Here is a 27,488-nt window from a genome sequence, read left to right as displayed (position 1 = left end):
TCCTGCTGTTGCTGCTATTGTGTTGTTCCGGTACAGAAAGGCTTCCTTTGAAGCATTTTTCTCTTTTAGGTGTGATCTGTATGATTTTTAGGGGTTTGTGTTTTATTTACTAAGTAAAATGTCTTTGCTATTAAGTTTATTCTTCTTTGGCTTAATGGATCAGTTGTGTACAAGTAAGTAAAGCTGTTAAAGCCCCGTGATCTTCAACGTTCCTGTATGAAAAATAACATAGACTTAAGGGAACGTCTCCCTTTTTCCAAGTGGAATCTGTGGGTATGACCTCAAACTTCAGGTTTTGTCTTTGGGGGTTGTTATTTATTTTTTTTTTTAATATGCTCTTTGGAGGCGGTGGCTTAGATTTAATAGGGTTTGTACTGGAACTGGTTTAATATTGTTTATGTATTTTTCTGTTATGGTAGAGCTATGATCTTTGTAGGGGCTGTTTTTCGCTAATTTGTGTCTAGTCAACTCCTAAAAGCTGCTAATATAGCTAAGGTGAAGGTTATGTATGTATAGGGAAATAGTGAACTACAGTAGTGTGCATGATTGTACTTTGAATGTCTCATTGTATACTTGTATGTCTCATCAGCAGTTCTGAGCTTCTATGCTTCTTTAACTTGATTTGAAGTGGTGAATACTTGGTAATATCAACTCAAACTGGAAGTCCTAAAAATACAAATTCATAGTGGTATAAATGTTGACTAACAAACCTTCCAGAAGTAAGTTTAGCTATCTTCTTCTAGCAGTATGTTGTTTGTGGAATTGTTGGTGCCCCTCTTTCATTAAAATAATGTTAAATCTTATTAGTGGCTCGTACTGTTTTAACATTGTAGGTTTTCCTTAATTTAAAATGTTGTTGTTAGTCTGAAAGCAATGCTAGCTTCTTAAGTGGGCTCTCTAGAAGTTGTTCTAGATAACTGCAAGGAACAGCTTATATAACATAGTAAATAGGTGGGGAGAGAACCTCCAAGCTTCAGATAGAGTAAAAGCTGTCAAAAGTCTTTTTTTAATGTGAGAAGGGAAAGTTAGAATGGGGTAATTAGTAGAAGACTGAACAACCTTGTTCATCCTCTTTTCTGTTTTAAGAAGGATTATGAAAAATGAGGGCTTTATCATAGGAGCTAACTTTTCAAAATTATTGGGGATGCTAATCCCAGTGGAAACCCCTCCCTGGACACATACAAGGGATTTTCTCAATACTGGGGGTGCTCAAGCACCCACAGAGTCGGCTCCTATGGGCTTTATTACCCATGAATGTTGTATGGGAATTCTGCTTGAGGCTTTTTAAGGTGGTATATGCAGTGACTGACTAATGCATTTGCTTCTTTCTTTAAGCACAAATAAAGCCACAGATTGCAAACCGATTGTTTATCACCAATAACCCCACTCTTACTACCATTGCCTTGGAAAAGCCTTTCTGTGTGTTTGGCTCTGATTCATGCAGCGGCTGTAATGTTTATCTGTATGGTGTTGATGTTGGTAAGTACTGTGCCTGTTTTTAATATTGTGCCTCAGTTCCTGGTCCCTCTCATTGTTGGAGGGTGATCTTATTCTTTTGCCTCCATTCTGCCCACATTGGTTGCCAGTGCTCTCGTATAAGGAAAATTCTTCCACAGCTGGAAATGTTTGTCTTTTGCTGAACATTTAATTCTCATATTTCATACCAGTGGCATAGTAGAGCTGACAGTCACAAGTCAGATCATTTTAGCATCAAGTCCCAGAAATGTCTCTCTTCTAGCTTGCTTTGAGGTTTTTAAATAGCTTCTAACCTTTTTATTCTCAAATTCCTGAGACTGCATTATTATCCAAATACCTTTAATAGTCTTGCCATGGTTCTTGTAAGACTATAGGAAGAAAACCAGTGAGGTGAGTCCTTTGTGTCTCAAGATACCTATAAATTCTGAGGCAATGTGAAGTGGGTTTCAAATGTCTGGTAAAAGAATGAGCCTTGCAATACTGAATTTTTTTTACATTGTAGGTGATGATTGTTTTTTTTTTTTAATTGAGTTACCTTAAAGCTAAACTTAGCTTTTAACTTAATCCAATGAAGTTTATAGCTAATCGCATCCATTATCACTTGCAATTGTGTAATGATATGTCCACATAGAAGTGGAAAAACTGCTACAACTATGCTGCTTCTTTATAGGTAAATGTAATACCCATTAGAGTAGCCTAGTGGTTAGTGCAGCAGACTTTGATCCTGGGGAACTGGGTTTGATTCCCACAGCAAGTCACTTAACCATCCATTGCCCCAGGTACAAATAAGTACCTGTATATACTATGTAAACCGCTTTGAATGTAGTTGCAAAAAACACAGACGCAGTATATCAAGTCCATTTCCCTTTCCCTTATCAAGCTTTGTCTTAATGGGAATTAACAGTTAATTATACCTCCCCCCCCCCACCCACTGAATGCTATAGTGCTGCTGAATAGCACTAAATTAAACCTGGATTCAGTTTTTTCTACTTTCATACAACTGGAAAGAAAATGAGCCAATCCTTAGAGAAGATAGATATCTACTTGCTGTCTGTTTAATCATTGTAAAAGTGCCCTGCATTGACTACTTAAATGAACATCTAATATTTGAAACTTAAGCTCTGCCCTAGTAAATAGTAGATTTGAAGGTTTAATAAAACTGTTCCCTCACTGACCAACATTTCTTTGTAAATTTATTTGGATTTTGCTCACACCTTTTTCAGTAGTAGCTCAAGGTGACTTACATTCAGGTACACTGGGTATTTCCCTGTCCCAGAAGGGCTCACAATCTAAGGGTCTTGTTTACTAAACCGACCAATATTTCTCTGCAAATTTATTTATTTGGATTTTGCTCAGACTTTTTTTTAGTAGTAGTACACTGGGTATTTCCCTGTCCTAGGAGGGTTCACAATCTAAGGGCACTGTTTACTAAGCCGTTCTGTAGGCATGCTTTTTAGTGTGTGCTAAAACTTGTTGCACACTAATGATACACATATTCCTATGGGTGTCTCTAGCGTTAAAATAAGCTTGCGCACCTACAGTGCAACTTAGCAAACAGGGGCCCAGATGCATCAACCATACGTAAAAAAATCTAAAACGTTAAAGTCCTTAACGAATTTGAAAAAACGAAGCATGCAGCAAAAAAACAAGTCGCACATGCTCTGTGTGGTATTGAAAAGTACAGTGTGTCAAAGATTTGTAATCCCCGTCGTTAATTGGCCCCTAAAGCATGCGCAGAGCAGCCAAGCGTTATGCTGGCTGCTCTGCGCATGCCACAAACATCCAAAACAGCAACAACAACAAAAAAACCCAAACAGTGGCTCCCCGCTTCCCTCTGCATAAAATAAAAAATGAACACAAAATCAAAAAAGGATTGGGAGGGGGCAAAGGCGCTTGTCAGAAGCATCCTGTATGGCCAGCCTTGCCCCCCCCCCCCCCCGAGGTTGTCAGAGGAGGGCGGGCCCAGGAAGAACAGAGAGAGGAGACGGAGGAGGCAGCAGTGATCGCCGATCAGCTGTTCCATCCCGTGCAGCGCCTTCAAACGGAGGTGAGAGGCGCTGCGCGGGCCGGTAAAGCAGAGAGGGGGAAGCGGCGGCGATGAGCTCAGGGGGCGGGGCACGGGGGCGGAGGATGCCAGGAGTCGGAGCTATGGGAGAAGGAGTACAGAGAGAGACAGGAAGGGAGGGGGACCGCGGCTGCTAAACTTTTTAGTTTTGTTTTAACTTTTTATTTTATACGAGCGGAAGCGGGGAGCAGCGGCAACCTCGGGGGGGGGGGAGGGCAAGGCCGTCCATACTGGACGCTTCTGACGAGCGCCTTTGCCCCCTCCCGATCCTTTTTTAGGTTGTATTCATTTTTTATTTTATGCAGAGGGAAGCAGGGAGCCAAGTGTTTTTTTTTTTTTTTTAATCTCACTTTTGTTTTTAAACATACCAGCTTGGATTTTCATGGTGCAGGGGGGAGCGGGGAGATGACAGCTCAGGCCTTAACGACAGGTCTGAGCTGACGTTAAATTTCTCACGGAAAATGACTCTTTGCAATCGTCTGTGTGGTTAGTGCAATCCAAATTGTCCACATTTCAATGGTAGTTTCTCGTTTGCATTCCGTTTTCGTTAGCTGCTAGCGTCATCGGAAAATGGCCTTTAATGCATGCTATGTTTCAAATTTTCCTCGTTAAAGGGTCGTTAAAGTTTTGTGCATCTGGGCCAGGGTCCTAAGTTTGTACCTGAGGCAATGGAAGGTTAAGTGACTTGCTCAAGAATACAAAGAGCAGCAGTTTGAATCAAACTAGGCATCTCTGGATGTCAAGACCAGTGCTCTAACCACTAGGCCTCCACTCCACACATTTAGAGTTCTTATTGTAGAAAGGGTTGAACTTTTGCATACAAAAGTGGTTTAATGCATACTATTACTTTGTTGTAGTAAGCTAGCAGTGTACTATATTTAATTGAAATGAAACTGTTCCTGGGGGCATGTGGCTATCTATTGAAGGAATTTTTTTTTTTTTTTAGATCTTCATGTTTTTAAAGCAAGTTCTGAAGCTAAATAAGAGTTCACACCACTTTGATTTTTCTTGAAAACATCAAGAACTACTTGAACTATGTATGTGTCTGAGATTTAATTCTGGTGCTTGTAATAGTAGTTTAATCCTGGGCCCAGTCTTCAGGACACACTTTAGCCAATCAAGTTTTCACAATGCCCATGAATAAAAAAATATGCATACAAATTTCTCATACATCAGCCATTCTCAACTTTTTGGATCTGCTACTTTAGTCACCTTTTTCCAGAGACTCGCATTCATTGTGGATGTCCTGAAAACCTGACTGTTTTAGATGTTTTCATGGCCTGTGCTGGGCTTTGAAGTACTTGTATAATTTATAGCAGGGTAAATCCAGCCAGTCAAGTTTTCAGGATATCTGCAATGAATATGCATGAGAGATTTGCATGCACTGCTGCCTTATGAAAATTTATCATGCATTTTCATTCAGGATGTCCTAAAAATCTGGACTGGGTTGAGAACCACTGGCTTATAGCAAGAACCTTGTGTGTCTTTTCGTCTTCTTCTTCTTCAAAACCCCATTTAATTGCCACAGTTCTAGACTGAACTAGCAGAATATTGTGCTGGTCATACCCATACATAGAGAGCTGAGATTGCAGCAGATGCATACTGTTCTTAAATATAAAATCCTCTTAATCAGGTTTCTTCCCTCCCTGTAGATTTCCAGAACATCATGAAATGATGGTCCTGCTAATCTAGAAATCTGACTTTTTTTTTTTTTTTTCTTATGACTAAACTAGCTGGGAACTGATAGTAAAATTTTAAACTTGAATATGGTGGTAGAATATTTTAAAATTGCTCAGCTTCAGTTGTTTTGATACAGTTTACTCTTTTTCAGACAGGTTAGCCCATGGGAAGAAGTAAACTTGTTCTATGTAGTTATGTAGTTTTATTTATTTTAATTTTAACAGCCAGTTCAGGTTTGGCGGTGGTTGATGACAACGGTGTACCTCTGAACTCTAATTTCCAAAGAACAAATGGAGGGAGACTGGCACCTTACAAAGTTGCATCATTTGGGCTACCCAACTGTAAATCTCCTCCTCAATTTGACAATGCTCAGGATCTCACTCAAATTGCAAATATTCTGGATAAGTACCTTGTTCGAATTGGAGACAATGTAACTTGTTTAACTGACCCAAATTATCTAGGAATCTGCAATCCACCACTTTCAGAAGGAACAACTTACAGGTATGTTAAAGCTCTCTCCTAAATGCATATCTCTGTCTCTTAATATTTAAGGAGATGCAAATTAATCTACTGCCCACATGACTTGTCCAGCTTCATTGCACTGAGGACTTTTTGTTATGAACAGATCTGAGGAAAATCTTGTAAGTCTTCAAAAATGGGACAAGTCATTGGGAGCAGGAAACCTATAGTTTTGAGTACCTGCCTTTATAAAACTGATGTTTTTATGGCAGTAATCTGTTTGGTAAATCTTGGTCTTGTTGGGTACTAGAATGAGTAATCTGTTTTTAAAATTTAAAAAAAAAAAATTGTATCTGATGCTACATAGGGTTGGCCCTGAATATTAGTCCTAACATTGTGGGCCCTGTTTACTAACCCGCACTAGAGGCACATTAGTATGTGCTAACTGTGGACGCCTACACAGTGCATGCTAATTTTGTGCATGCGCTAGCGCACCTTAGTAAACAGGGCCCTGAGTGACTTGCACATGGTTTGCTTTTCCATTGACTTTGTGCAGGGGGCCTCATTTGCTTTAGCCATGGGCTGTCCCTGCAAATGTGTGAGCCAAGTATGGGCGTGCAAGTGGCAGATGAAGTTCAATGTTGACAAGTGCAAAGTGATGCATGTGGGTAAGAGGAACCCGAATTATAGCTACGTCTTGCAAGGTTCCACGTTAGGAGTTACGGATCAAGAAAGGGATCTGGGTGTCGTCGTCGATGATACGCTGAAACCTTCTGCTCAGTGTGCTGCTGCGGCTAGGAAAGCGAATAGAATGTTGGGTGTTATTAGGAAGGGTATGGAGTCCAGGTGTGCGGATGTTATAATGCCGTTGTATCGCTCCATGGTGCGATCGCACCTGGAGTATTGTGTTCAGTACTGGTCTCCGTATCTCAAAAAAGATATAGTAGAATTGGAAAAGGTACAGCGAAGGGCGACGAAAATGATAGTGGGGATGGGACGACTTTCCTATGAAGAGAGGCTGAGAAGGCTAGGGCTTTTCAGCTTGGAGAAGAGACGGCTGAGGGGAGATATGATAGAAGTGTATAAAATAATGAGTGGAATGGATCGGGTGGATGTGAAGCGACTGTTCACGCTATCCAAAAATACTAGGACTAGAGGGCATGAGTTGAAGCTACAGTGTGGTAAATTTAAAACGAATCGGAGAAAATTTTTCTTCACCCAACGTGTAATTAGACTCTGGAATTCGTTGCCGGAGAACGTGGTACGGGCAGTTAGCTTGACGGAGTTTAAAAAGGGGTTAGATAGATTCCTAAAGGACAAGTCCATAGACCGCTATTAAATGGACTTGGAAAAATTCCGCATTTTTAGGTATAACTTGTCTGGAATGTTTTTACGTTTGGGGAGCGTGCCAGGTGCCCTTGACCTGGATTGGCCACTGTCGGTGACAGGATGCTGGGCTAGATGGACCTTTGGTCTTTCCCAGTATGGCACTACTTATGTACTTATGTAAGTAGTCAAACTTTCAATGCATATGATGGGGGTTTGATGGATTACTATTACTCCAGTTTAAAAACAGTTCTGCTCTGAATGCTGAACTGAAAGGCAAGGTTTTGGCATCCATGAAACGTTAACTCTATCTAGTACTGTTTTACCATCTGTTTTCTAGGTTGTCAAAACATTTTTGTTCAGAAAGGGCACATCAGACTTGGCACAAGACGAGTAAATTCTGTGGTGGGAATATGGAGTTGGTCTGATCCACTGAATGTTTAACAGTGTTAGGGAAGAAATCCTGTAACCTGATTTCAGATTTTATTTTAACACTGGCACATACCAACAGAATATCTGGAATCCAACACCATTGGTTGGGAAGACCAAACCTTTAGCTTCAGTTCAGCAAATATTGCTACATGCTGAAATCTCGGGGGGGGGGGGGGGAGAGGGGAGCCCTTGTGACTTCTCTAAAATTCCAAGACCCCATTCTAATGACAGTATGCTTGCTTATCTGTCAATACCACTAAGGCTTTTTCATGATGGTGGATAGGGTATAGCAAAAAGAAATAGTAATCCACTGAAGATGAAACCAGTAATGTAACCAAAAGAGAGAAACAAAATTCTTACAAAAAAGGGAAGGAAAATCTTCAAAGTAGCTCCAAACACGCAGATTTTGAAGAGCTAAGGCAGTCTAAAGACTTCATTGACAACCTTCCCACAAAAACTGTCTTCATTCAAAATACACAAAATAGTGACTTAGAACAAATGTGTAGTGCTCAGAACGCATCTGGTGGAAGTCTTAGGACATGTCCGCATCCTAAGACTTCCGCCAGATGCGTTTTGAGTGCTACGTATTCGTTCTGAGAAGTCATTTTGTGTATTTTGAATGAAGACACTTTTTTGGGAAGGTTTTTTGTCAATGATGAAGTAAGTCTTTAGACTGCCTTAGCTCTTCAAAGTCTGTGTGTTTGGAGCTACTTTTTCCGTTTTGTATGAATTTTGTTTCTCTTTTGGTTACATTACTGGTTTCATCTTCAGTAGATTACTATTTGTTTTTGCTATATTGCATATGTAATACCACACCCATTTCTTACTAGTTGGTGGATAGGGTATGCCACAAAATTGCATAAGAATTGTTAACTGGCTATCTGTGATTATTATTTTAAAACACTAAAAGCAGTGATCAAACAGTTAAGACAGAACCTTCCTGTGCTCAAAATATACCTAGTAACATGAATATAGAATTTCAGCACCTCAAAGTAGTTTGTAATGCATACTTTTTGTAAAGTAATTTCTTGGTAATTTGGGAATGTCTTCTAAATATTAACTGTTAACTGTTCATAACAATGGTCTTGGATGGGAAACAAAGTACTGTAGTTAAACTTAAGCTGCTTTGGGTTTTTTTTTTTTTAATATAAACTGTTTTATCCATTTAGAGCTAACAAGCAGGAACTTACTATTCAGTCACTCCACTGTTGATTGCATTACTTTCAGAAGCACACTTGATATTTTAAAGATTTCACTTGGTTTTGGTACATGCATTTCAGGATAGTGCTGTATATCATCTGAGATGGTTATCTAGTCTTGAACTATGTTGCGTGTATACTAGATGTTGTAAGATAACTACTTTATTGTTCCCTTGCCAGATTTAGGTACATCTTGGTAAACAGCACTGGAAAAATGGCAGACCAAACTCTTTGGTCTGATTCAATTACAACAAGAACAGGTAAATAAAAATGTAGATGTGTTAAACCCTCTCAAGTTGTTTGTACACAGTGGTTATAACATAGCTCCAGATCAGTAGTGGTTCTGGAGGTTTATTTATTTTTTTTTTTTTTGGGGGGGGGGTTAATATCCTACATTAAGTGAAATGGCATTTTGACAAAGAATCAAATCTCCAATACAGTATGTCACTAATGCCTTAGAGATACAGCAGGTGGTAATGGTCAGTTAGTTCAGAGACCTGTTGTATTATTCATATGAGCTGACACATAAAATTGCTTGCTTTGCCCAGCCTCTTGCATATAGGTTGCAAACATCACAAAGTAGGTAGTGGTTTTAAATTGCCCATATCAGTGGAGCTGATTTCCACAGACCCACTGCATGCATTCAGGGGTATAGTACATTATGCAAGTCCCTTATGCTGCTTTGGTTTGTTTAATTTTTCAGGAAGGTATTTGGTGCTTACTAGTTGACATCATCTTCAGGATGGCTGCATTTCTTAACTCTAAAACCTCCAAAGAGGCTTGTCATAAGTTAAAACATACCTGCTTCAGTATGCTTGTTTGCAAAGGGTCTCCAAATCTGAAGAAACTCTGGCATCCAGTTTTCCTTAGGATAGTATGATGTGGTGTTGGTGCACTACTAAATCCAAACACTGGGGGACACTATAAATAACCTGGGGGGTGGGGGATAATGTTCTTGCACAAGCCTTAAATCGTATATATACTAACCTACCAAATTGTGTTTTCTGCTAAGCTCAATCCTCAGTTGTGTGTGTCAGAGAATGACTGTGGGGATGGGGCCAGAGCTTGCACGGCGGGGATGGGGGACAGTGCCCACGAGGACAGGGACAAACTTTGTCCCTGTCATTTTCTACTTTGAAGGCTGTTAATGGAATGGGACTGTTGTTTGTTTGAGTGATGCAGAAAATGATATTTTGATTTTTGTGCAAAAACAAGCAAACATGCTGGCCACAACTAGTAAAACTTGCATGGGAGATTCCTGTACATCCTGCTAACAAGACATCTTCTATTGCAGGAAAGGATTGTGGGAGACAGGAGAGCTAGACCGAAACCTGAGATTGTTGATGACTTCTTAGTCATCCACAGATTTAAAAAAATCATAAGTGCTTCATAGGGCATATTTCTCCCCTCTAGAGCACGCAGAACGCGTTGTATTTTGTACCCCTGGACATTTTAACAGGGTAGATTAGGATTCCTTGGGGTAGTAGAAATCGGCTATTGTTGGGGCTGGAAGGGTAGAGGGCGGAGTTGAGGAGGGTTATTATAGCTGTTCGCTGCTGTTATTGTTTTATATTTGTAACTTATACACAATAGTTACAAGGCATATTCCTTTTTATACTTTAATAAAAAGATTTAAATATAAAAGAGTAGCAACATTCCATGCTACCAATCCCAGGGCAAGCAGCGACTTTCCCCATGTCTTTCTGTCTTTCTTTGTTACATTTGTACCCCACATTTTCCCACCTATTTGCAGGCTCAATGTGGCTTATATCAGTGGCGTAGCCAGACCTGAGATTTTGGGTGGCCCAGAGCTAATATGGGTGGGCACGCATTGTCTATATAAGTTTGAGTAGCGTCTCTTGGGATCCTACAAAATAATGCCTTAGAATTCACTTGATGCCCAACAGCTGCCCTGCATCAGTATAACCACATACATACTTAATGGAAAAATTGATATTTTTAAATATAATTACATTATCCCACAATCTCTCCATTGCAAAATGCTATACACAAACTTGTGCAAAAACACACTCATATCCTTACTAAACCATAACAGCACTAATTCCAAGGACAGGACGAGCTACAACCTTATGCTTGAAAAGGCAGAACTGTAATTACACTAGGCTCTAAAACACCAATACACTACTTCGTGAAAAAAAAAAAAGCAAAACAAAAAGGGCTGCAAATACTACATGCTAGCAGAATACTGCACCTTGATCACACATGAAAAACACATGACACAACAGACATGACACAAGGAACTAGAAATCAAAAAATATGAAGGCAAAATACTGAACTGGAAAGTTAACTCAAGAAGTCAGACTCAGCATGCAGCAATACCAGAAAAATTGAAACTTGCATGCAAAATATCACAGATTCACATTTCCAAAAGCTGACATATTCCAATTAATAAATTCTGAATAAAATACTTTTTTCTACCTTTGTTGTCTGATCCTTTAGTTTTTCTATTCGCTTTGGTCCCAGTGTCTTCTGTTTTATGCAGTGTCTTCTTTCCATCTGATATTTTTTCTCTCACCATGTCCACCATCCTCCTGTGTCCTATGTGTCCTGTCTACCATCTGTAGCCCTGTCCCTATCCTTCCTCGAGTTTCAGTATCTGCCCTCAACGTGTTCCAAACCAGCCCTTAAACTCAGCAGTTTTCCCTCCATCCATATCCAGCATTTCTCCTTACTCCCCTCCATCCATGTGCTTCTACTTCCTTTGTCTTCCCTCCCCTCCATCCTTGTCCAACATTTTTCCTTCTCTTCCCTGCCCTCCACTCCATCCATGTCCAGCATTTCTCCTCTCTTCCCTCCCCTCCATCCATGCGCATCTCCTCCCTGACTTCTCTCCCTTCCCTCCATCCATCAACTCTCCATTCTCCCCTGCCCTCTCCTTCATCCAACCATACCCAGCAAATTTCCTGTCTCCCCTTTTCCCTCCATCCATCCATGTCCAGGAATTCTCCTCCTTCCCCTGCCCTCCGCTCCGTCCAGCAACTCTCCATTCTCCCCTGCCCTCTCCTCCATCCATCCATCTCCAGCCAATTTCCTCTCTCCCCTTTTCCCTCCATCTAGCCATGTCCAGCAATTCTCCTCCTTCCCCTTCCCCTGCCCTCCGCTCCGTCCAGCAACTCTCCATTCTCCCCTTCCATCTCCAGCAAATTTCCTATCTCCCTTGCCCCCTCCATCAATCCCTGTTGTCCGGCAATTCTCCTCTCTCCCCTGCCCCCCCCCCCCCTCAAAAGAATGACAATGTGGATGCAGCAGCTCACAGGTTTGCTTGCCCTGTGTTTTGAGCGAACGGCGATGGCTGCGCGGAGGAGTGGAAACCAAATCGCTTCTTTCTGGCTGGCTCACTTCCACTCCTGAAGTTGCAGCGTGCAAGCAGCGAGCCAGTCTCGACTCCCTCCTTCGCTTCCTGCCCTCTCACTGTGCCGTCCCACCTTCCTCTGATGTCATTTCCTTTCAGGCGGGCGGGACGTTGAGAGGGCAGGAAGCGAAGGACGCGGAGTCGAGACTGGCTCGCTGCTTTTACGCCCGCTGGCCGCTGCGGGCAAAAAAACGAAGTCATCGTCGTGGTAGGTGAGGGTCCCAAAAGACTGGACGGGCCCAGGCCGAGATTGGGTGGGCCTGGGCCCACCCAGGCCCACCCGTAGCTACGCCCCTGGCTTATATAGTACAGTGAGGCGTTAGCCAACTCCGGTGATGAAACAAATACAAGGTGATGTTATTGTCGAAAGAGGTTCATGTGTTACAGACACATTAGGAAATCGTAGAGAAGGGAGTTCTTTACGGGCTTTGGATTCGTTGTGTTGCTGGGTTCAGGCACTTAAGTTGGGTCAGTAGGGTCTGCCTTTTCGAACAGGTTGGTCGAGTGATTTTCAGAAGTTTAAGGTCCGTAGTCTTAATAACAGGCTATGGACTTTTTCTCCAGGAACTTGTCCAACCTTTTTTAAACCCAGATAATAACCGCTATTATCCCATCCTCTGGCAACAAGTTCCAGAGCTTAGCTATTCAGTGAGTGAAAAATATTTATTTCCTCCTATGTTTAAAAAAAAAAAAAATCACTTGTGTCCCCTGGTCTTTTCACTGTTTGAAAGAGTGAAAAGTCTATTTGATTATACCCATACTATACCACTCAAGATTCTGTAGACCATCATTTCTTCTCCACCCCCCCCCCCCCCCCCCCAAGAGCTTTGAATACCTTTTCCCACTTGGCTGACTTGGTACCAATGGTGGGAAGTTCTTTCAAGCATACAGCCAGCTCTGTGGGTGCTTGAGCACACAACAAATTCCTTGTTCCTTGTCATCAGCAGCAGATGAATCCATTAATTGATGGGTTGTATCCGCCTACCAGCAGGTGGAGATAGAGAACACTGAAAAACCATAATGCTTCTTGGCCAGCTAGCCCCCAACTGCCTAAAGTATTTTTCTATCTCCCAGCAGGTGTGGACGTAGCTTGATCAGCTCCTGGATTTCAGATTGCCTGGGGTGGCTCCTGTGCTTGCCAGTTGAGCAGGGGTGTTGTGGCTGGTGGTGCCCACTTTAAAGGCATATAGGTTCACCCTTTCCCTGCCTTACCCCCGCCTCCCAGAATCCCTCTGTTGCTGCCTGCCTCCAACTTTCCTCACAGCTTTAAAAAAAAAAAAAGACTTTTTCCAGAGATTGACTGGAGCTCATTGACTCGGTCCTCTAAGGTGAGAGTGGTGCCCAGCTCCTCCGGGGAGGTCCCGTGTACACCGTTCCAATCGGGGTAAGTTTGGGCGGGGACGATGGCTGCTGAAGCAGTTAAGCGCTGCTCCCGTTGTGGTAAACTCAGATCAGCAGCGGGGCTATGTAAAATGTGCTCCTTGGGCACTCACGATAGTATGAGCATGGCGAGCAATGTTTCTTCCCGCTCGATGGAGCTGGCAGCGGGTGCCATTTTGGAAGCGCCACATGTCTCGACCCTCGCAGTTGCGGAGGAGTCTGAGTGCAGGGGGACGCCTCGATTTGAGGCTGCCAGAGGAGTTCCTACATCCGTTTCTCCTAATTCCGAGGCGGAGGGTCAGGGTGAGTTTTTCTCCCCTGAGTTTGTGCTTTTAATGCATAAGGCTTTCATGCTGAAAAGAGCTCTGCTGCAGGTGTCTGACACTGCATTGCCTCCTGGCTTCCCTCCTGGTGTTGATGCCCCAAGGATGACTTCAAAGGTTATTTCCTCCCCCGAGCGTTGGAAACACGCTAAACATCGACGGATGAATTTCCCATCTGAAAGTGGCGCATATCCTTCCCCCCCCCGTGGTCGGGCTGTGGAGAGTGGAGGGATCTGGCAGGCCTTCAGGGACGGATGATCCAGAGGAGGGTGCCTGTTTACCACTGGATTTGGATGATCCCAAAGTGGTACGGATTTTCCACTGTGACGAGCTGCCAGCTCTCATTACTGACGCCTTGCAGGCCCTCTCGATTGATGATCCTGCTGAAGGCGATGCCTCCTCTGTTAATCTTAGGATGGCGAGTACTAAGAAGCCTACTCGGGCCTTTCCTGTGCATGACTCCATCCAAGAGCTTATTACAGCTCAATGGTCTGACCCCGATGGGCCTTTGAAAGTGGCCAGGGCTATGGGGCAGCTTTACCCCTCTGCGTGAGGAGTACTTGGCCCCTTTTGGGGATGTCCAAAGTGGATGCATTGGTCACGGTGGTGACAAAGAAGACCACTCTCCCAGTAGAGGGAGGGGTCGCTTTGAAAGACATGCAGGATCGGCGACTGGAGGTCGTGCTGAAGCAGTCCTTTGAAATTGCGGGCCTTGCCTTGAGGGGTCTATTTGCAGTTCCTGTGCAGCCCGGGCATGTCTTTCCTGTCTACAGCAGGCGGTGGAACAGCCCGCCGATTGTGCAGGCCCCCTTTCTGAGGTTGCCCCGCGGATGGAGTCGGCCCTGTCATTTTTGGCTGACGCCCTTTATGATCTGGTTAGAGCTTCGGCTAAACAGATGTCTGTGGCGGTGTCCGCCCACCGCCGCCTTTGGCTACGGCATTGGGCGGCTGACATGGCTTCTAAGCAAAGGCTGGTGAGGCTACCCTTTCGGGGCCTCCTGGGTTATTTGGAGAGGAATTGGAGAAGATTGTGAAAGACCTGGGAGAATCTAAACCCCAGCGGTTACCTGAGGATAGGCCGAGGCCTTCTTCCAAGGGTTCTGTGTTTCCCTCCTCTTCCAGACCTCGCTTCCGTGAAGCTCGAAGGTATCGCCCGGGGCGCTCTGCTGGGTTTTCTCAACGTGCCCGTTTTCAGCAGAGGAACTCCATTCTCTCTGACAACCATTCTGCAGGGGCCAGTTCAAGGCCAGGAGTTCAGGGGTGCCCTCCACAATGATGGGACGCCGGTCCACTTCTTGCCTGCCATAGGAGGATGTCTTCCCCTCTTTCTAGAGGAGTGGACCAAGATTATCTCAGATCAGTGGGACCTGATCAGAGAAGGTTACCGACTGGAATTCGGTGCCCCGGTGAGAGATGTTTGTGGAGTCCTGGTGCGGCACTGCCGTAAAACGGGCGTAGAGGAGACCTTACAAGTCTTGCTGCATCTCGGAGCGGTGATCCCTGTGCCTCCTGCCGAACGCGGCCGCTACACCATTAATTTTGTCATGCCTCGAAAAGGCGGGTCATTCAGACCGATCCTCGACTTACGAAGAGTCAACGAGGCTCTGAGTACAACATTTCCGCATGGAAACCCTGCGCTTCGTCATTGCAGCGGTACAACCAGGAGAGTTTCTCACATCTCTGGACCTAAAAGAAACTTATTTGCACATTCCTATCTGGTCTCCACACCAGCGGTTCCTCCGCTTTGCGGTGTTGGGGGAAAGCATTTCCAGTTTCAGGCCTTGCCTTTCAGCCTAGCCACAGCTCCCCATACCTTTTTCCAAGGTAATGGTGGGTGTAGCTGCCTGTCTCAGGCAAGAGGGTATCAGAGTTCACCCTTATCTCGACAACTGGCTCATCAGAGCGGATTCAGCAACTGAAAGTCATCTTGCCACGGCCAGAGTGGTGACAGTCCTGCAGATGCTAGGCTGGGTGGTCAATATACTCAAAAGTCACCTGACCCCCCTCTCAATCTCTCGAGTATTTGGGGGGTCCAGTTTGACACGGCCTCGGGGTTTGTCTTTCTCCCCGACCAAAGGCGGTGCAAGCTTCAGAATCGGGTCCGTCTGCTCCTGCGGATGCCTCGCCCGCGAACTTGGGACTTGGTCCAGCTGCTGGGGTCGATGACGGCCACCTTGGAGGTGGTTCCTTGGGTAAGAGCGCATATGAGGCCTCTGCAGATTGTCCTGCTTCAACAATGGTCTCCAATGTCCCAGGAATATCAACACAGACTAACGTTGCTCCCTGCGGCCTGGCTCAGTCTGGAGTGGTGGCTCTCCGACAGGATGCTGCGCTAAGGAATGCCTGTGCTTCCTTCTTGGTGCCTGGTGATAACAGATGCCAGCCTTGTCGGTTGGGGAGCGCATTGCCAGGGAAGCTATGCTCAGGGTCTGTGGACATCCGTGGAAGTGGGGTGGTCCATCAATCGCTTGGAACTGAGAGTGATATTTCAGGCTCTAATGGCCTTTCAAAGGACTCTGAAGGGGCTTGCTGTCCGGGTTCTGTCAGACAACACGACAGCGGTGGCATACATCAGGGCGGCACACGGTGCAAGGGCCCTGGCCGCGGAGGCAGCTCAGATTTGCCCCTGGGACGAGCTACACCTGCAGCTTCTGTCGGCTACTCACATAGCAGGTCAGAGCAATGTGCAAGCCAATTTTCTCAGCAGCCATCAAATCGACCCGGTGGAATGGGAACTGGCAGAAGTTTTTCTTCAGATCTGTGCCAAATGGGGGACTCCCGGAATGGATCTAATGGCATCAAGTGCAAAACGCCAAAGTACCTTGCTTTTTCAGCAGAAAGAGAGATCCTCACTCGGCGGGGTTGGATGCTTTTGCTCAACCCTGGCCCTCAGGCCTCCTGTATGTGTTCCCTCCTTGGCCCTTGATAGGGCGAGTCCTTCTGCGGATTTGTCAGCACCGAGGTCTGGTGATTCTCATTGCTCCAGATTGGCCAAGGCGTCCGTGGTATGCGGATCTCCGCCGGATGTTGGTGGATGCTCCGGTGCATTTGCCCCTGGTGCCGAACCTGTTGGTGCAGGGTCTGGTGTCTATGGAGGATCCCTGCCAATTTGGTCTTACGGCCTGGCTATTGAGAGGGCGCAATTGAGAAGGGCTACTCTAACAAGGTCATCTCCACTCGCAGGCCTTCAAGCGGTCCACCTCCGCAGCTTATGCTCGGATCTGGTGCGCATTTGAGGTGTGGGGTGTTTCAAAGGCGATCACACCCACGCGGGCTACAGTCTCGACAGTGCTGGACTTTTTGCAGGAGGGCTTACGGAAAGGCCTGGCTTACAATTCCCTGCGCGTACAAGCGGCGGCAGCATCATGCTATTGAGGGAAAGTCGCTGGATTGTCCCTGGCTGCTCATCCGGACATTGCCCGATTTCTCAAGAGGGGTGCTTCGGCTCGGTCGTCCTGTCCAGCCTGGAACCTGGGGCTGGTGTTGAAGGCAGTGTTCGCCCTGCGAGCTTCGGAGAAGGATGTGACTCTCAAGACAGTCTTTCTGGTGGCCATGACATCGGCTAGACGTGTGTCTGAGCTGCAGGCGCTGTCCTGTCGGGACCCTTTTCTGCAATTCTCGGAGTCCAGAGTGACGGTACGTACAGTTCCTTCCTTCCTGCCTAAAGTGGTTTCAGCGTTTCACCTGAACCAGCCTATTTTTCTTACTTCCTTTTCTAGGGAAGAGTTCCCGGACTCCTTTGGGCAGTTACATCTTTTGGATGTCCGCAGAGCGCTGTTGCAGTATCTTCAGATGTCAAATGACTTCAGGACTTCTGATTACCTTTTTTTTTTCTTGTTGTCAGGGCCTCGGCATGGAGGTCCAGCGTCTAAGGTCACTATAACCCGTTGGCTCAAGGAAGTAATTTTTTCTGCATATCTGCTTTCAGGTCGGTCTCCGCCTGAAGCGTTTAAGGCGCATTCCACGAGAGCCATTTCCTCCTCGTGGGCTGAAACGGGTGCACTCTGTCTTCAAGAGAGATGTAGTGCGGCTGCTTGGGCTTCTCAGCTCTCTTTTGCCCGGCATTACAGGCTGGATGTTGCAGTGAAGCAGGACACTATTTTTGGAGCTCAAGTTTTGGCTCGTGGTGTGGCCTGTTCTCACCCTAAGTAGGGATTGCTTTTGTACATCCCATGAATTAATGGATTCATCTGCTGCTGATGACAAGGAAGGGAAAATTAGGTTCTTAGCTTGGTAATTTTCTTTCCTTTAGTCACAGCAGATGAATCCATGATCCCTCCCTGTCTGACTTTGTTTATTGTTCGGATCTTTCATGCAGATATAAATCACATTGGGAGAAGTTGGAAAACAGTTCTCAGAATTTCTACATGCTGTTCTACTACAGGAGGTTGAGATCGTCCCTCCTTTGTTGCTCCTGTTCTGGGGCAGTTGTTCGCTGTGAGGAAAGTTTGTTATACCTTTATGGTTCACTCTGCATTGGAAATCTCAAATACTGAAGGCAGTTGGGGGCTAGCCATCCAAGAGGCACTATGGTTTTTCAGTGTTCTCTAGCTCCACCTGCTGGTAGGCGGATACAACCCATCAGTTAATGGATTCATCTGCTGTGACTAAAGGAAAGAAAATTACCAAGGTAAGAACCTAATTTTCCCACTTTCCAGGGAGAGGCAACTTCTGTTGGGTTTAGCACACCAAATAATTTTGAAAAGTTGGCTCCCCCACTTGCAGGGCTCTGATCGCCATCAAAGATCTGGCTGCAGCCAGCCTGATGTTGAGGGAGGTAAAGGATTGATGTCGGTTTCTGGGTACAAATATGCATAGTGGCAAGCGCTTTTTTTTTTTTTTTTTTAAACGTTCTTTGATCCTGGCTCCTCTAAATCCTAAGTTATTCAGAGTCAAATGTTGTAAGGCCTGCTTCTATTGGTCCTGAAGATAGGCAGCCATGAATTAGATGACCCCTGTCAGATAATGCAGTGCCACAACTGACTTCTCTGATCAGGTCACACAATAGGTATGAACTGAACTTGTCTTGAGGTAGAACTGAGCCAAATCCTAATTAAACAACTCTTAGGTGCTGGAATGCAGTCTTCTGCAGGAGGAACACATTAAAAACAGTTTCTCTTGGCGCTGGTTATCCACACAGCTACCTAATGGCAATTAATCTGATTCCACTAACCACTTGTAGTAAGTACACATAGGGGGGAATTGTATATATGGTGCCAAACATTAGGCACTGCTTGTGCAGCAAAGCTTTTTTTTTCATGCCAAGAATTTCTAATGGATGCAAAGTGGCAAAACAGGACAGTTCTGCGTGAAACCATGTTATTCTATAAACAGGCATGTAAGCATTCCATGTGGATCTATAGAGTAGGCTTGACCATAGGAGGAGCATAGGTGGGCCAGGGCTGTTCCCTTAAAGCACACAGTGCTAGAATCATAGGATCTGTGCCCTATGTTTAGTAGTAGTACTTGGTTTTTAATTGGTAACGCCTCACGTCCAATGCTGAGCATGAAATGGTGCATGGTGCTACACATGCTATTCTATAAAGGACACCAATCCTGGAATGCTTGTTTAACATTTAGCACCCCCTCCCCCCCCAGCACCATTTCATAGAATTTCCCCCATAGTATTATGCTTTTATAAGTCACTTAACCTCTAATTTATTGACATTTTGGATTGTCCCTACACATGCTAAATTAACTCTAAATATTTTGGTTAAGCTTGCTTCTGGTGATATTATATACTTTGAATGCCACTATGGCATTTTAAAATTGTACATATAAACTTCTATCCCATCTTATTTTTTTCTTCCAGTCACTTAATTGGCCAAAGTTGGTTAATATGACAACTTGTGTGAATTGTGTATACTGGGGGGGGGGGGGGGGTTATTTTATTTACTTATTTCCAACTTGCCATACCGCTGTTAACTAACAAAGCAGGACACTGTGGTTTACAATCTAAATAACATAAATTAAAAACTACAAAATCATGATAAAGGATCTATTCGTGCCAACAAAAGAAGTTTACATGGGACACAGTAGGCTGCAATCCTTAAAGACCACCTATCCATTTGAGTGAGCCTGATTAAAGAGCCAGTCTTAAACTTTTTTGATGGACAGTTTGCCCCAGAATGTCAAAGGCAACATGTTCCAGAGCAGGAGCAGTGAAAAAAAGCCTGATGACATGTAGTTTTGTAATGAGCCTTAAATGTAAGAAGTGAAATCTTGAACTTAACCATGAACTTAAGTGGCAGCTGATGATTTTTAAGCAATGGCGTTATGTTATCAAACCGACTTTTGTGATAGGAGTCTTTTTATAGCACAGTTTTGACGTCTGCAGTTTCTTCAGAAGTGAGTGGGGAAATACCTATTTGTCTGCTTCCTATGTTTCTAAAGCAAATGGATGCTTGTGTTATGTACTTGGTAAATTTGGTATTTCCCAATCTCTACAAACTGCGCAAGGAGAAGGGAATGAAAGGATCAGATTCCAGCACTGTCTGTAAGACCAAGAACAAAAAAACCCAGACTACAAGGCTGAAACCTTAGTGCAAAAGAGCTGATAATCAAAAAAATTACCAAGGTACTGAAAGAAAAGAATCAACCGGAGTAATTGAGGTACCCAAAGACACAAATCTGAAGAGTGGGACAGAGATCTTGTAAGCCAACAAGCAATGGTCTTAGGGTTTAAAACAAGATTGTTGTCAACAACCAATGGGGTGATTTTTATCTAGGCAAATCTGTAATGATAGTGTTGGAGTTGGTCAGGTTTGTGATATATGTGAACAATATTCACCTGTATGTGAAAGGAAACAAGAAGATTCCTGAAAAGTTGCTAACAACTTCTGGCAGTTGGGGTAGGAGAGAGTAAAGGTCCAGTTGCAAAGGAAAGATTGGAACCAAGATAGAGCAGTGCCTGACACACCAAGATCAGAAAGTTGGGTGAGCAAAAGCAAATGATCAACTAACTCAAAAGTGGCTGATTAAGTCTAATGAGATGGCAAGAGTTATGTGATTGTAAATGTTCATGAAACTTATTAAGAACTGTGAGGATATTTAACGACAGTCTTAATATCTACAACTGTCAAACCAACCCCCACCAGCACCTTGGTGGTCTAGGTGGCCAACTCCACTGCACTGGGCAGGGTGCAGCCATTTTGAAGGCAGCACTGGGAGGAAGTCATACTCCTGCCTCCAACACAGAGGTACCAGTGGGGAGGGGGGGGGAGAGAGAGGAGTTGGCTGCTAGACACAGCAGGAGCTTCTTTGGAAAGGACTTAGATCCTGGGGAACTGGGTTCAATTTCCACCGCAGCCCCTTGTGACTCTGGGCAAGTCACTTAACACTCCATTGCCCCGGGTACAAACAAGTACCTGTATATACTGCTTTGAATGTAGTTGCAAAAACAACTGAAAGGCACTATATAAGTCCAATTCCCTTTTCCTTGCTTCACTAGGCAGCATAAAGCAACTACTGTAGTCAGCATCTTGTGGTACTGAACTCTTTGACAACATTGGATATGCCAGAGAGCACAGCTCAGAGTGCTAATTTTGAAATAGATGTCTCTTAATCTCTTGCTTGCCCCTTCATTAAGGTGCAAAACATCCCTTAACTTTTAACATTTTAGTATTTTAGATGAATGATGAAGTAAATAGGCAAAATTTATTTTCTAGTGAAGGATATGTCAAGGATCGATACTTGGCCAGGCAGGAGAAGTGGAGGAATGATAGTCATCACATCCATTCTAAGTGTTCTTGTCTTTCTCCTATTGGCTGCGTTTGCTGCTGCAGTGCTAACATCTATGATGTAAGTATTTTCACTATTTGTAAACTGCAGGTTCGGTTAGGTGATTGATCCTTTAAAATAGGAAGGCAAGAACTGGCTCTCCTGTCATCATACATGCTATACGTACAAGTTATGGATGTAGGATATGGTTACTATATCTCTTTCAAGCTGTTTCTGGAGTACCCCATCTGCTTTTCATGATATCCATTATGAATATGCATTATTATTTTGATTTATTTAGATTTTGCTCACACCTTTTTTCAGTAGTAGCTCAAGGTGAGTTACATTCAGGTACACTGGATATTTCTGTGTCCCAGGAGAGCTCACAATCTAAGTTTGTACATGAGGCAATGGAGGAGCAGCTGGATTTGATATGAAAACTGAATTGCATATCTAGGATCAGTCTTGATTGTTTTTTAGAAAACAACTTGCCATGAAACATTAAATTAGAAATCAAACTGAAAAATGTGCATACACTCCTAAGGTTAATTCTGCTCTTCCCCTGTTCAGCCCATACTGTCATTTGTATTGTGGCCCTTAAATGGGTGGTATCCAAATGGAAGCACTTAAAAGAATTGCCCTTGTTATGTGGAGTCGCATAAATGGACCCAACATTCCTATTAATGAGGTCTACAGTTTCTAAATTTTACTGAATTTAATCTTATTGTACAGTTGCTTCCACAAAATGTCACAGTTCATACTACAGTATAGTGTGAGGTTTCTTTTAAAAGCATAACCAGTGTTTAGGGAACTTTCTAGGTGATTCTCCCCTTCCTGAGCCCAGTATTGACTGTTCTAATGGTAATGTAACCTTGGTCCTATGACGCGGGGTGTTCGCACACTAAGGGTTGCTATAGGAGCCCTGGTGGGAGGGGGTAAGACAGAACCAGGATCCTGATATATTTATTCCCTTTTTTTCTGTGTGCCTTAAACTAGTTATTAACTACTCCTTGAAACAATGCGCAACCCATGGTTTCAACCTATCCAAAGCTTTTCTGTTTTCTTCCACGAGGGAGCTCAGTTTTTATAGTTCTCCCCAAAATAACTGAGCACCCATTTGGACATCTTAGCCTTGGTCAATTACTTGCCCTAAAATAATAGGTCCAGAAGGTTTTCTCATTCTTAAAATTGGGGAAGGTTGGGGGGGGGGGGGGGCTCTGAATGTGTGTTAGGACACAGTCAGTGAGCCCAGCATATTCCGAATTCCAAGGCATTGCTATCTATTTAAACTTTGTGGCTTGGGTATGAGATCTGTTGGCCTTTTTGAGTGCTGTGCTTTAAAAATAAGCATTTAACTTGCAGGATCACAACTCTGGTGAGTGAGTAGAAACAAGTGATTATTGTAACTTTTTTATGTTGCTTTTTCTAACAAAAAATTTAAGATTTAGCTAATACAAAACTCACCACAGTATTTTGTCACAAATTCCAGATTTGACAGCATACCTCTGCTGAAACTTCTGCATTGGCTTCCTGTAGCTGCTAAAAATGGAGTTCAAAATCTTATGTCTAGCTGTTTAAAATTTTATAGGGCTGGCTTCTTTGCAGATAGGCTCCTGTTCTAGGAGGTTGATTCACAAACAAGCTTTCTTTGCCTCCATCTTCTTTGAGACTTACTTCCAGTTGAAACTACTACAAAATTAAATGGCTTCATACATATGGAATTCAATGCCATCGCATCTAAGGGCCCAATGCACGAAGCTTACCATGCTTGCAACACTTACTTTAGACCAGTTGTAGCCGGTCTAAAGCAAATGTTTAGCATCTAATGCAGAAAGGGGTTCTACTACTATTTCTTTCTATAGCGCTACTGTGGCCCTTTTTACCATTGGCCATAGCAGTAGCTGATAACCCTATGTAAATGTATTATAACAAGCTCACCGGTATTAAAATGAGCATTCCAACCAATGTATAGACATTCTGTGTGCACTGAACGTCTACCTTATAACCTGCAAAACTTAACAGTAGGTCTGGAGCTGTCGTTATGGGGAGCAGTCTGCTTGCACTGTAATACAAGCAAACTGGACCCCCAACCTTTAAAACTCCCTTGTACTCCAGTGGACCCCCTCATGAGACCCCAGCTCAAAAATCTCTGTGGTGGCCTATTGACCTCCACATACCTTGTGAGAGTTGGAGACAGGAGGACAGGATCAATGCCTATTCCTGCTTCTGGGCCTGCCCTTAAAGTGGCAGTGCCCAGCCCCTACCCAGGGCATCTTGGGATGCACTGGCAGGGGCTAAGCACCATATAGTGTATCCCAGGATGCACCAGTCAGGGGTTGGGCCAAGAAGGTTTAATAACAGATGGCATGTCAGTCTCCACCAAGGAGTTTTTTTAATTCTTCCCAGTGCAGCTATCGCTATCTTGGTACACCCAAAACAACAAAATTGATAACGTGACAAGGTCTGCCTGCTGGTTTCAGCCCACATGATGGACCAGATAGGAGCCTGTTATCAAACCTCCTTGGGATAGGCACTGCCTTTTGAGAAATGCAGGCCCAGAATCAGGAGCGAGTAGGCATTGCTCCTGCCCTCCTGCCTCATCTCTCAGAAGATATGTGGAGGGGGGGGTCACTAGACCACCATGGAGGTTTTTTGAGTTGCTCTAGGGGGAAGTCTGGCCCACCAGGTATTTTTTTTTTGGTTGGGGGGTTCTACTGGACCACCAGGGAGACTTAAAGATTAGGGGGATGTTGAAAGGGGTCCCTATCATCTCTGGACATGCCCCCATGAGATGTGCCTACCACACAACTTTTGTGGGCATGTGCCAAGAATGCTCAGACTCTTCATTATAAAATTTAATATACTGCCTAGCTAATCCATGTCAAGGTGGTTAACAATACAATAAAATCACAAAGCGTAAATAGAAAGGAATGCCAGTTAATTCAGAGAAAAGACCTAACATTTTCTCAAGATAAAAACATGCAAAGTGTTACTGTTCTCTCTCAGAATACAGAAATGTTAATAGATTTTTAATCCTTCCTGTCCTGTAAGACTAAATACTTATCTAAATTTTTAACATGATCTTAAATTTAGCTAAATTCATCGCTGCATGAATTTCTTTGGGAATGATATTCCATAAAGGTGCCATACCATCTAAAAATCTTTGATCTAAGCATCCCCTTCCCTGGGATGTATGGAATACCATGTGATTGGTTGGGAGCGGTTGTGGTATTTCCTTGTATTCTCTGAGAGACCAGCAGGTGTTGTAGTACATGGATTAGCTTTCTTCTACAAGACTCCTGATACAGGCCTAGCGGCCGAAACACAATGTTTGTGTCAAGTCCTTCTTTTTTAATAAACGTTTTTTTAATGGTTTTTTGTTTTTTTAAGTCCATTTTTTTCCAGTCTTTGGTATCCGTGGTCAACCTCCCACCCTTTTCTTTTACATTTTGTGGTTCTCTGTGGGACGTTCGAGTTCTCCATCTTGGCGGATTCTCTTGAACAAATAAAGGACTAACATGATTGAATTTACAAATTCAAACACTTTTAATAGCTATGTCTTGCAGGGTTTGACATGTTTAACTTGCTACTTAATAAATCCACAAATCACATTAGCATAATGTAAGTTTGAAATTATAAGGCATGAATTAAGGTAGTTAAGGTTTCATTATTAAACATTTTGACTAATCTTTTCAACACAATAAAACCTGGTTATCATATAATTTGTATTCTGTTAGCGTCAAGCATTAGTTGATAATTCTGACTCTGTGTTGAGTTGGACACACACCCACACACCCATGCTGGTCTCTGACAAAAGGAAAGTAGCAGTTTTGCCCCTTTCCCCTGTCCTCCATGCTACCTACAGAAGAAAAGTTGGAAAGCAGTTATGTTCTGCCCTGTGGTTCAGATAAGGGTAGCAGTCCCAATGCCCAGTGACACAACTGCCCTGTACATCTCTCATACCTTTACTCACAGAAAGATATATACCATATGTCCTCATGCCTTTTTATCGCCCTCCAAGCTCCCAGTGTTTCCTTCCAAAGTTTCAATGTTTATGTTCCATTGTTACATTCCCTAACGACACCTCAATTGTTTCGCATAACTCTGCACAATGTAATCCATAACCAATCTGTAACAAATTGTATTTCTAACATTTAACTCGTATTGTAAGCCACACTGAACCCGCAAAAAGGTGGGAAAATGTGGGATACAAATGCAATAAATAAATACTAATATTTACAACTTGTAATTTGACTGCTAAAATTTTTAGTATATAATTTTATCTAATTATATCTTTATGCCATCACGTTTCTATGTAGGGGAGGATCACCAACTGGTGCCAATGCTACCATGCATGAGAGTCGGACCACTCAGCAAGCCAGTTCTGAAGCATATTCAGGTGTACTGAGAGGATCTTCTTTAGAAAGAGAACGCTATGTTCCTAAGCCCCAAGCTTGAGTTCACACGTATGTATCCTTAAAAACATGGAAATTTTGCTTCATAAATTAAGAGTAGTGTAAAGTCTGTTCTAAAGGACTTCAGTCTAATCACATGTGAAACTTTAGGATTTAAGCTCACAAGTGTGTACTAGCCTACGTTATCACCCTGTAAATTCAAATATAAATGTCAGCCTAATAGCTGAATATCTTTTGTAAACAGCTGAAGCGTCTGGTGATCTGCGATGTAGAAAGTGTGTAGCTCCTTGTGGTCTTGGGCAAGTCACTTTACCCTCCATTGCCTCAGGTACAAACTTAGATTGTGAGCCCTCCTGGGCCAGAGAATATCCAGTGTACCTGATTGTAACTCACCTTGAGCTACTGCTGAAAAAGGTGTGAGCAAATCCAAACAAAAAAAATATATATTTGTGTGTATATGTATATAGTAACAGTGCAGCAATATCTGCATTTTTAAATGGGTGAAATGTACCTTATGGCAGGACACATGCATAGTACAGATGTTAGAACAGTTCTTCATAGACTTTTCATTGTTATCCCTACTTGGACACATTGCAGTTAGGTGCCTGTCGGTTAACTAATTTAGATCCCCTCTTCAAATTAATAATCTCATTTGAATCAACCCTGAAAAATGTATCTACTAGGAAGCATACTAACTTTTAATATTTTTCAAATTGTAGTTTTGACATGGGCCTTGAGTAAGTAAATAGTAAATGCTACCTCCATAAAGAGAAGGCATTTATAATGTTTTGCTGAAAAATTAATTCGTTTTGTTTGAGACTAACTTTGTTTTGATTTTGTTTTTTAGGACTAAACTTTTGAAATGAAGCAAACATTATCACAGAAGACTTAATAGCCAATGGAAACGAGAGAGGGGAAACTCTCTCTAGAAGATGAGATCTGTATCCATATAGGCTTGTTCAATAGGAAATGGAATGTGAATTAACCAGTTTCACTATCTAGGTACCAAAGCTGGAACAACCTTATATTACTACTGCAAGCTTAGTGCTGTAGCTTCCGGAGAGATATAGGAAGTGTATTCAGAATGTAGTATTTTTTTTTTTTTTGCTAGTATGTCTAATGGCTAGAACTGAAATGAGCTCCACATCAGCTTGCTCAGCTTTTACAGCTGCAGTACAGTAGGCAGCACTGACATTTGGTTGTCTGTAGTGTTTGCTGTTTAATCCATAGTCATCTTAAGACCTGATGGTGCTTCTAGGAAAAAGGGTAATGTCACCACTTCGTGACTGACTAGTACCCAGTTGCATGGCATAAAATTTAGAATGGCCACTGGTTTTAACTTTTTCTGTATTAAACTGTCTTCCATTGAGCTGTTTGAGCAATGATTTATTTATGCTTCATGCTTTGTAAACTCATGTTCAACTTTATAAAGGTTACAGATTTGATATTGCAGTAATTTATTCAGACATACAAATAACAATGTAGAACAAGCAAACTCTCTCTGTTGCCTAGATAACCATTTGATAAGTAGAGGAAAAGACTTCAGAAACTTCAACAGCTGGTCCTAATTATGACAGGACCGCTGATTGCTCTGCTCTGCGTGGCCAATTATTCAGCTCATGCTGGCGGGGATCCTTATCA

The 27,488-nt window shown here is 43.2% G+C and overlaps 1 protein-coding gene across 1 annotated transcript; it reads left to right on the top strand.

The window, feature by feature from the left end:
• UPK3A (uroplakin 3A) lies at positions 1–27,216 on the top strand. The gene is made up of 7 exons (XM_030214597.1): positions 1–173; positions 1,336–1,479; positions 5,446–5,722; positions 8,818–8,897; positions 21,381–21,513; positions 25,752–25,898; positions 26,695–27,216. Exons 1-6 carry the CDS (start codon positions 119–121, stop codon positions 25,888–25,890), a joined length of 828 nt encoding a protein of 275 aa, XP_030070457.1. The 5' UTR covers positions 1–118; the 3' UTR covers positions 25,891–25,898; positions 26,695–27,216.
• The last annotated feature ends 272 nt before the right edge of the window (positions 27,217–27,488 follow it).

The sequence above is a fragment of the Microcaecilia unicolor genome, chromosome 9 (assembly GCF_901765095.1).
Source record: "Microcaecilia unicolor chromosome 9, aMicUni1.1, whole genome shotgun sequence".
NCBI classification, from domain to species: domain Eukaryota; kingdom Metazoa; phylum Chordata; class Amphibia; order Gymnophiona; family Siphonopidae; genus Microcaecilia; species Microcaecilia unicolor.
The sequence above is the reverse complement of the archived record's forward strand: the minus strand, read 5'-3'. Positions and strand labels throughout refer to the sequence as shown.

Coding starts and splice junctions, on each gene's coding strand:
- UPK3A (XM_030214597.1), top strand. CDS start 119: ATGTCTTTGCTATTAAGTTTATTCTTCTTTGGCTTAATGGATCAGTTG. Junction 1,480..5,445: donor TCTGTATGGTGTTGATGTTG/GTAAGTACTGTG, acceptor TAATTTTAACAG/CCAGTTCAGGTTTGGCGGTG. Junction 21,514..25,751: donor GCAGTGCTAACATCTATGAT/GTAAGTATTTTC, acceptor GTTTCTATGTAG/GGGAGGATCACCAACTGGTG.